Source organism: Silurus aristotelis, assembly GCF_946808225.1.
Source record: "Silurus aristotelis genome assembly, chromosome: 23".
Taxonomy (NCBI): Eukaryota; Metazoa; Chordata; class Actinopteri; order Siluriformes; family Siluridae; genus Silurus; species Silurus aristotelis.
Window position 1 is genome coordinate 15955498 of NC_139596.1, and position 10614 is coordinate 15966111.

The 10614-nt window shown below is 38.7% G+C and overlaps 1 protein-coding gene and 1 long non-coding RNA gene across 2 annotated transcripts; both read right to left on the reverse strand.

Moving 5' to 3' along the window:
• Positions 1-531: 531 nt before the first annotated feature.
• On the reverse strand, positions 532-9684 carry tesca (tescalcin a; the record flags this gene model as incomplete). Its single annotated transcript, XM_083527535.1, has 8 exons — positions 9507-9684; positions 5683-5752; positions 5267-5347; positions 2968-3107; positions 1999-2060; positions 1635-1742; positions 750-797; positions 532-633 (listed from the first exon to the last, which is right to left on the reverse strand). The coding sequence occupies exons 1-8, from the start codon at positions 9568-9570 to the stop codon at positions 532-534; spliced, it is 675 nt and encodes a 224-aa protein (XP_083383661.1). The 5' UTR covers positions 9571-9684.
• On the reverse strand, positions 7714-8041 carry LOC310718597. The gene is made up of 2 exons (XR_014531201.1): positions 7912-8041; positions 7714-7881 (listed from the first exon to the last, which is right to left on the reverse strand). It is a non-coding gene; the product is annotated as an uncharacterized lncRNA (long non-coding RNA).
• Positions 9685-10614: the final 930 nt, after the last annotated feature.

The following is a 10614-nucleotide window of genomic DNA, read 5'->3' on the forward strand; positions in this document are numbered from 1 at the left end:
GTGAACTATTTTTTAATTTTTCCATTTATTTATTTTTGTTTAATCAACTGAATTTGTCAATTTAAATGATTACTCATTTCAATTCATCAATAATATAAAAAGCGTAGTGCATTAATTCGATTTATTCAATTTTATTTGTATAAAATATTATTTAACCATGCAAATGTAAACTGTTGATGTTTAGTAAAAAGCTTTGTGCTAATAGAAAAACGACAAGCAATTTTGTTTTGCATTCATTATATATATGTGTGTGTGTGTGTGTGTGTGTGTGTGTGTGTGTGTGTGTGTGTGTGTGTGTGTGTGTGTGTGTGATATAAATACAAGTGCTAACTGGGTACAGAATTTACCCTCTACTCAAAGACACCCAAATATAGACCAGGCCAAAAGGATTAGTAAACAATCCACCTTTCAGTCATGCGCCATTCCAGCACTAAACACCTGTGCGGATGTCACACGTACATCAGATCAAAGATATGTTTGTAATAAAATGCCGTTCTTCCTGTTTGACTGCGTTAAGAGGACGTAGAAGATTTAGAGCGGTGTAGGGACCCAGGCCGGGCAGCCCATCGTCGTGGTGTCTACGTAGAGAAAGCGGATGTACATCCTCGACGCGATCTCAACGCCATTCAAAATCTAAAGGAGAGACATCGCAAATATATGTGGGATTTTCGAAAAAAAAAAAAATAATAATAAATATATATATATATATTTGAAAATAACACACAAGGAGAGAAGAGCAGTTTACATACCTGAAGGAAATGCTCGAACCTGATTCCCTCATACACCTCGTCTGGAGCCTGGATCATCGGTTTAATGGATCCATGGGAAATATAAGAACAAACAAGACGAATTATCCCTAAAAACGTTCAAATCGTCATTAGAATTACACATCGTATAGACAAAAGTTTGTGGACACCTGACCATAAGATTGTATGTGCTTTTTTTTATTAAAATTCCAACACATTTAGTCCCCATTTGTTGTTCTAATAACCTCCACTCTTCTGGGAACGTTCCATGGGAATTAATGAGAATAAACTGGGAATTTACAAAATGGCAGGTTTGTCAATAACAGGGAATTTAAATGAGGTTGAAAGAAAAATAAATCTTGCAGGACAATTTTGGTTAAAACAAGCAGATTTTATGCAAATTTTGTTAAATTTCTACCTGCATATTCATCAATCAGATGCGGGGCTACTGAGGCCACACCCCCTACGTGCACTGTGCGTTCCTTCATAACACACGTGAATTATACTAACAAATTAAAGTCAAAATTTTTTTTTTTTATCTATTCGTTTGCATGCGTCAGCTTATGACCAAACAAAATATTTGTTTGTATATGACACGGTTTATAGAAATTTCAGAAAATTTCTAATTAATTCCCATAAATTTATCATAAGCTTCAAACTTGGATTATTCCCAAAAAGATGAAGGTGCCGTGGAAAGATTTTTGTCCATTTGCAACCCTACTAGGGACTAATTGTGGAATGGGATTTTTTAGTTTTCTTGAAAAAGCACACCAATCTTATGGTCAGGTGTCTACAAACGTTTTTTTTTTTACAACGTAAGACATTTCCCCAACACAAACTGTTTTGACTCAATAAAAGAGCTGACATTTTTGGAGCTAGATACTGTACCATTTGACCCATCGTGACACTGGCGACCTCCAGCATAGCAGCGTCTGCTATTGCCTTGCTTGTTTCTGCTTCAATAGTTGGTGTGGTGGACAGCAGTTCTTCTACCAGCTGCACAACAACACAAAGGTGTAAATTTCACATGCACATGCACTTGTTTTAGCTGAAAGCAGCTCAAAGATCAGAGTCTTTTTAACTGGAATGAACAAAAGAATTGGCAACCCATGACTATGCCTTGATAGAGGAACAAACCAACCATGTACACAGTTGTGAACTCATGTAAACTCAATAGTTCTGGACGTGTGTAAGCAATGGATTTCACATCAGAGAATTTCTGACAGACTGCACTGTTGAAAAGTTGTTTTACCTTTCTGTATTCGTCTAGAGTGATCATGCCATCACTGTCTTTGTCATGCATGTTGAAGAGAACTAAAGAAAGAAGACGGATTAGGGGTTTACAATGTGAAGAAAAACAGTCAATGGTTTGCAAATCTCATAAACCCATATTTTTATTCCCACATCGAAAATATATTAAATGTTTAAACAAAGAAAATATACCATTTTAAACAAAAATTTGGGTCATTTTGAATTTAAAGGTGCAGACATACTACAATAACATGATTTTGTAATAGAAGAGTCCGGGTGCTGAAATGTCAAAAACACAACAAAGAACACCCAGAACTGTTGAGCATATATGAATATGCGTATATGAATATATAGAGTACAGACCAAAAGTTTGGACACACCTTCTCATTCAACGAGTTTTCTTTATTTTCATGACTATGAAAATTGTAGAGTCACACTGAAGGCATCAAGGGCTATTTGACCAAGAAGGAGAGTGATGGGGTGCTGCGCCAGATGACCTGGCCTCCACAGTCACCGGACCTGAACCCAATCGAGATGGTTTAGGGGTGAGCTGGACCGCAGAGTGAAGGCAAAAGGGCCAACAAGTGCCAAGCATCTCTCGGGGAACTCCTTCAAGACTGTTGGAAGACCATTTCAGGTGACTACCTCTTGAAGCTCATCAAGAGAATGCCAAGAGTGTGCAAAGCAGTGATCAAAGCAAAAGGTGGCTACTTTGAAGAACCTACAATATGACATTTTTCAGTTGTTTCACACTTTTTTATGTATATAATTCCATATATAATTCCACATATGTTCATTCATAGTTTTGATGCCTTCAGTGTGAATCTACAATTTTCATAGTCATGAAAATAAAGAAAACTCTGAATGAGAAGGTGTGTCCAAACTTTTGGTCTGTACTGTATATAAAACCACACAGATATATGTATATATATATGTGTGTGTGTGTGTGTTTGTGTTTGTGCACTCTCACAGCGGAGTTTCTCTTTTCTAATCCTCTCTTTGTCCTCCTGCGTCAAGTTCTGTTTTAGCGGCCTGAAGTGTGACATGACCGTGAGGAACTCCTCGAAGACAATCTCCTCCACAGCGCCCACCTCCTCCCGGCTGAAGTTCCTGCACCAGCATCAGTGAGAACCCACGTCTGTTTACAGCCTCAGCACAAGTATTTGATTATTCATAAAGTGTGTGTGTGTGTGTGTGTGTGTGTGTGTGTGTGTGTGTGTGTGTGTGTGTGTGTGCAAGCCAAACAATTTACCAAATCATGCATTTTTTTTTTAAACCAGAAAAAGCTTGGAAACCCTTCAACTCGTACTTCAGTCTAACAAGAGAACATTAATACTGGGGGAAAAAATGCTGGAAGGTGGAAATCCAGCTCACTCCCAAAAACTGTTTTGATGCCAAACACAGGCTGGTTAAACTTGTTTCTTTATTTTCTTATAATCACTCATCTACAGCTGTGCCCAAGCAAGTGTTCCTAATTCCCAAAAGGTTGCTTAGTTTCCAGTGTTTTTTATTTCCACTTAATTATATTTAGATTCAACATGTTCTCTTTGTTTCCAACTGTTTCCTCTTTGCCAGCTGTTCTCCAGTAAACATTGTCTAGTTTCTGTGTTCTATAGTTTAGAGTCTTTACTTTCCAACTGTTCTGATGTTTGCATATGTTGCATAGTTTTTTAATGTCTTAATTTCACATCGAATACGAGGGTGTTTGATTTCCAGCTGTTTCCTAGTTTCCAGTCAATTTAGTTTTCAAAATGTTTCCTCATTTCCAGTGTCTTTAGTTTCCAGCTGTTCCCAAGTTTCCAGTGTCTTTAGTTTCCAGCTGTTCCCAAGTTTCCAGTGTCTTTAGTTACCAGCTGTTTTCACGTTGGCAGCTGTTCTCTTGTTTCCAGTGATGTTTTTAAACATTTTCTCATTCCCAGTGTCTGTTTTTCAGCTTTTCCTTCGGTTCCATCTGTTATTTCATTGTCTTTAGTCTCCAGCTGTTTCCAAGTTTTTAGGTTCTTCAGGTGTTCGACAGTTTAATTTCTTTAGTTTCAACGCATTTCCACTTGTTTGCAGATTTCGGGGTCTTCAGTTTCACAATGTTTCCTCAGTACCAGCTGTTCTTTAGTTTCACGTGTCTCTCAGTTTATTGTCTTTAGTTCCAGCTGTTCCTTTGATTCCATCTGTTCTTTCATTTGCAGCTGTTCCCAAGTTTTCGATTTTTTTTGTTTATAGCTGTTTCCATGTTGGAAGCTGTTCTCTTGTTTCCAGTGACGTTTTAAATTGTTTTCTTATTTCTAGTGTCTTCCTTTTCAAGCTGTTCCTTTGGTTCCATTTATTTGCAGGTGTTCCAAAGTTGTCACTGTCTTTAGTTTGCAGCTGTTCAACTTATTTCCAACTGTTCCCGAGTTTTCTTTGTCTTCACTTTTCAGCTGTTCCTCTTATTTCCAACTGTTCCCGAGTTTTCTTTGTCTTTGGTTTTCAGGCGTTCTAGAGTTTAATGTCTTGAGTTGCCAGCTGTTCCCTTGATTCTACTTGTTTCTTAATTTGCATCTGTTCCAGTGACTTTTTAAAATGTTTCCGCATTTCCAATGTCAAGTCAGGATAATTGTCTTTTGTTTCCAGCTGTTCCTCTTATTTACAGTGGTCCCCCCTATTTCCAGCTGTTCCCAAGTTTTAGGTGTCTTTGGTTTTCAGGGGTTCTACAGTTTTATGTCTTTAGTTTTAGCATGTTCCCTCATTTACAGCTCTTTCCAGGTTTTAGGGTCTTCAGTTTCACACTGTTTCCTCAGTACCAGCTGTTCTCTAGGTTTTGTTTTCTAGTTTTTGCGTCTCCAATAGTTTATCGCCTTTCCAGATGTTTTCAGTTTGGCAGCTGTTACCTCGTTTTAGTGTCTTTAGTTTTCAAGCTGTTTCATAATTTTTAAGGCTTTAGTTCCCAGGCGTCCCACAGATTACCATGTCTTCGGTTCCCAGCTGGTCTCAAGTTTTTAGTGTCTTTAGACTGTAAATGTTCCCTCATTTCCAGCTCTTCAGATGTTTTCAGATGTTCCTTGGTGTCTTTAGTTTCGAGGTGCTCCCTAATTTACTAGGCATTCATTTCGATCCTTATGTCTCCCTAGCACCCTAATGTTCCTGTGTTTCCTTCCTCCTCCCTTTCAGTGCACCTGCTTCCTCTAGTTCCTATGTTCCCAAAACGCTGAATCTGCCTCAGAGTTCAACAATGGATTCTTGAAATCAGAGGGAAAAAAATTATTGAGAAAAATATTACACCTTAAATAAAGTACCTTTTATCAAAGAAGGCATTAATGATTTGGCTTCGAATGGGATTGAAGGTCAAATCTGGGATGTTCTCAAGGTCATTTCGGCTGAAACACAAGACAAAAAAGGATGAATTTACATTGAGCATCCACTAAGCAGCACTAGTGGCCAGGTTATGGGTATTGCATGCTTTTTTTTTAGAAACATGATGATATCTGATTGAATACCACAAGCCAATGGTTGGAACTGAGAAAGGAAAAAAAAAAAAAGTTTTTCACTTCCTGTTTTCTAGACCTGATGTATGATTTACTGTACATGCTGGAACAGGTTCTTCACCTTATAACTGCATGTTACACATACCTTTCACTCAAGTTACATCAACATCAGGTACTTAATAGATTGTGATTTATGGTTTATGATGTATTTGTTTGGTGAGGAGTACCTTAACGTGTCTCTGTTCTTGGTCAGGTTCTTAAATCGCTTGTGCAGGTTTCTGATCTGCTCTGGAGAAACTGGGTGGATGAGAAAAACAGATGTTGTGGATAGGTTTTCATATGTCAAACATCTGGAGCACACTTGTACTGTAAACTAAATTACTCTGTGACCGCTTTGTTAGGGACCCCCATGCACCTGATTATTCGTTTAATCAGCCGAACAAATGGCAGCGGTGCAGTTATATAATTATGCAGGTACACAGCTGGAGGTTCAGAATTAAGGAAGGAAGGTCTTTACTTTTCCTAGTTTTCTGTGTCTTTGGTTTCCAGCTGTTTCCTCACTTCCAGCTGTTCCCTAGTTTACAGTGTCTTTCCAACCTATCCTTTATTTCGAGCTGCTCTCTAGTTGTAAGTGTTTTCCCAGTTGTTCCCTTACTTCTAGCTGTTCCCTAGGTTTCAGTGTCTTTCCAACCCTTGCCTCATTTCCCGCTGTTCCCCCCATTTTTAACGTCTCTCCCCCCCCAGCTGTTCCCTTATTTTCAGTGTCTTTCTAGCTGTTCCCTTATTTCAAACATTTCCCCAGTTTTCAGTGCCTTTGGTTTTTAACTGTTTCCTCACTTCCAGCTTAAAGTGTTTAACGTGTCTTTCCAACTCTTCCCTTATTTCCAGCTGTTCCCTAGGTTTCAGTGTCTTTCCAACCCTTCCCTCATTTCCAGCTGTTTCCTAGTTTTCAGTGTTTTGCCATCACTTCCCTCACTTCCATCTGTCTCTCTGATTTCCAGCTGTTCCACATCACACCTGGGTTTCCTGCTATGGTACTGTATATCAAGCTGCTGTTAGCCCATGGCAATAAAATGGCTTTATGAAGCAACACTATGAAGCAGAATAGAAATTCTATATGCAATGAATCAAACCAGTCACTACACATTCAAACAAACAGGTTTGTTTGGGCACCATGTGCACATGGGAAAATGTGTGTACACAGAAACTATTGCTCAGGTAAATAGAATTTGCTCAGACTGGCTGCTTACATTGCAATTAACACGTCATCCAACAGGCCGTGTTTGTACACTCCATAACCCGCAATCCGGCGTATCACAGGTGTGTGCAGACGTTGCGTATAATTGTGTTGCTTTGCTGTGCACAACTAATAACTGGTTTTGGATCAAACAACGTTTCGAAAACACTTGGGTATGTTATTTGAGCAGCCACAAAGAGACGTGACGGAATAGCAGTTCTACCTGAGCTTTAAAGCTGCTGAATCACGTCTTATACAATAATGGAAAGATTCAATTCTTAACAAACAAACCTGTTTGGTGGCTCCGAGGTTAAGACGTTGGACTTTTGATCAGACGGTTGATATAAAAAATTTAAGAACTGCCAAGCTGCCACTCCTGGGCCCCTTGAGCAAGGCCCCTAACCTTTAAATACAAGTCACTGTATATAGAGAAATTTGTGATTAAAGGTTAGGGGCCTTGCTCAAGGGGCCCAGGAGTGGCAGCTTGGCAGTTCTTAGATTTTATATATATATATATATATATATATATATATATATATATATATATATATATATATATATATATATCACAAAAGTAAGTGCACCCCTTACATTTCGACAACCATTTTATCATATCTTTTCAAAGGGACAATACTATAAAAATGAAATTTGGAAATATTTTAGAGTAGTCAATGTGTAGCTTGTACACAGTAAGTGATTTATGCTGTACGTTGTGTAACGATGCAAATCCACACGTCTTATTCATCATGTTCATGTTTTTGTCTGCTTAACAGAACCATACAAATTTGTGTATCCCTTATTATCATTTAAAATTTGGTGCTTTGAGTTCAATTCTCTCATACTGACCACTGGATGTTCAACATGGAACCTCCTGATAAAGAGTGTCTGAGGATTTGAGAATTGTTGATTTCCACAAAGATGCCGAGGCTATAAGATCAGTATTACCCTGAAACTGAGTTACAGTACAGTGGTCAGGGTCATACAGAGGTTTCCCAAGACGGGTTCCACTCAGGACTCGCAAGGGTCCATCAAAGACGTTGAGTCCTCGTGCTGTGCATCAGGTGCAGAAGCTGCTTCAAAAAACAGACTCATGAAGCTGCAGCATTGCTTTAGAGGTTGCAGGAGTGGAAGATCCGCTCGTCAGTGTTCAGAACGTACGCTGAACAAGTCGACCCAGAAGGAGCCTCTTCTGAAGCTGCTCACAAGAAAATCTGCAAACAGTTTGCTGAAGACGACCTGCACAAGAGCATGAATTACTGGAACCATGTCCTGTGGTCTGATGATAAAGTTGTTCGGCTCAGATGGTGTCCAGCATGTGTGGTTTTGCCCTGATGAGGAGTAATAAGAATATGGTGGTGGTATCATTATGGTCTGGGGCTGCTGGTACTGGGGAGCTGCGCTTCATTGAGGGAAACATGGACATTCTGGTGGAGAACATGACGCCCTCTTTTCAGAAACTGGGCCCAACTGCAGTTTTCCAACATGAAAACAACCCTAAACGCACCACCAAGATGACATCTGACTTTCTGAGGAAACTTAAGGTGATAACGGGGCCAAGTATGTCTCCAGACCCTAAACCCTATTGAGCACCCGGGGGCTCCTCAAGCGGAAGGTGGAGAAGTGCCATGTGTCTGACATCCAGCAGCTCCGTGATGTCATTATGTGAGTGTATGAGTTGAAGAGGATCCCAGCAACAACCTGCGCACAACCTGAGGACAAGCTGCACATTTTATTTCCATTGTATTGCCCCTTGAGCAGTAATACAATGTTTTTTTGTGAGATACTGAATATGGCATAGCAGGTCAAATCAAAGATCACTAGGGAATCACTAATCTACACCATATGATCTTATTAAGACAGTGAATTTCCCAACCACTGAGCTAGCCCTGTACCTAAATAACATACGACTCTATTCTCGTAGTGCTCTGACTTTATTCTCATAATCGTAGATTTTTTTTTTTCACATTATTCTCATATTTCTGCGACTTTATTCTCGTATTGCTATGACTTTGTTCTAATAATCGTACTTTTCTTTTTTCTCATAGTGCGACAACTTTATTCTCGTAATCTTCAATTATTTTTGTATTTTTTGTTATTAATGCTCTATTTGTTTATTTATAAGTACTTTTATTGCAAAGCACTGTGTTAATGGCTCATCATCAAAGATGTACAGTATATACAAGAGTGTGTGTGTTTGTGTGTATGTGTGTGTGTGTGTGTGTGTGTGTATATATATATATATATTAGTATATGCACTGTCCATGACATTATGGGGTCATAACACTGGTCTATATGTATATTTACATTTAGAGAGTTATGTCATGCACAGTGCACATCCTATTTTTTTTTTCAGTCTTACAATAGAAACACTATTGTCACATGACCAGAAGTCATACGATTAAAATGACATAATATAAATACAAAAGCATAATAACAAAACAACGTCAACTGCAACAAAAATGTGCAACTTGTGTCTTTTTATGTGTGTGTGTGTGTGTGTGTGTTAGAGGGGTGAATGGAGCTGTTCTGGAGGGCACCATGCTTTTATATAGGCACCAGAATTGCCAGCAAACTTCCTCTAAAGTCCTATTCAAAGCTTTTTTTTAGCTGTAAGACCCAGAAAATGACGCATTTCCCAAATCGGTGAAACAGAACGAATGCAAAAACGCGCACACGCACACGCACCGTGCATTTAAATGGACGGAATGAAAAGAGCAGAAAAAATAGAGAAAGAGAAAGAGAAAGAGAAAGAGAGAGAGAGAGAGAGAGAGAGAGAGAGAGAGAGAGAGAGAGAGAGAGTGGTGGTGTACTCACAGCCGGTTTTCTCAGAGAGATCCTGGACTTCATGTTCCTGCAGCTGAGACTGAGAGGAGCCCATGTTCACTCCAGCAGCGTCGAGGGAGACAGAGCTCGCGCGCAGGTGTGTTACCGCTTCCCACCTCTAACAACAGCAACCTAATGCGCATCTACACACTGCTTTACGGTAAGAACTTAATTCAGCACGAGAAACCGAGAAAAATCACATCAAAATCAAGAGGAACCTGAGAGATAAAGAGGAACAAGTCTCTACACTTCCTCCTTTAATCTTTAACCAGTCTTCACACACACACACACACACACACACACACACACACACACACACACACACACACACACACACACACACACACACACACACACAAAATTTAGATTTTTTTGAAAAGTAATGAAATACTCGACTTGTCCTTTTTTCTTCTACACCTTTATTGTTATCATTATCCATCATCTTTATCATCATCATCATATTTTTGTCCTTTCTTTACTTTGGTTTTTCATCTCCCTCTTCATCTTTTTCTTCATCATATCGCCATCATGATCATCTTTATCTTCTTCATCTTCGACTCCATCATCATCATCTTTTTTTCTTCTCCTCATTAATATTAATATTATTAGCACTAATTTGATTTTGCTAAATTATTAACAGCAGGAATTAATTATTTAATAAAATAGGGTATTTGTTATAATCATTTTGTTGATGTTTTTACAGTAGCAATAAACTAGAAATTAAATAATAGTAAGTAAAAATAAGAATATATTATTATTATTATTGTTTCAGTATTTATTATTTGTACTTAAACAGCAGTAATAATTGTTCAATTGTCTTTAACTAAATTCCGAATTCCCCAATTGCACCAATAGATTCTCTCTGTGTGCTGATTGGTTGTCTCGATGCCTCCTGTGCAGCCTATCACCTGCGCCGCTCGATCTTTTTCCGATTCCTCGTACATGCATAAACTAACCTCGTGCTGTTCATCACATGAATAAACTCTGGCTATCGTCATTACTTTTATGCGGTACACAGGCCATAAAAACGAATGATTAGTAATACAATCTACATCATAAAAAACCTTTCTTTCAGCTTCTCCCATTAGGGGGCGCCACA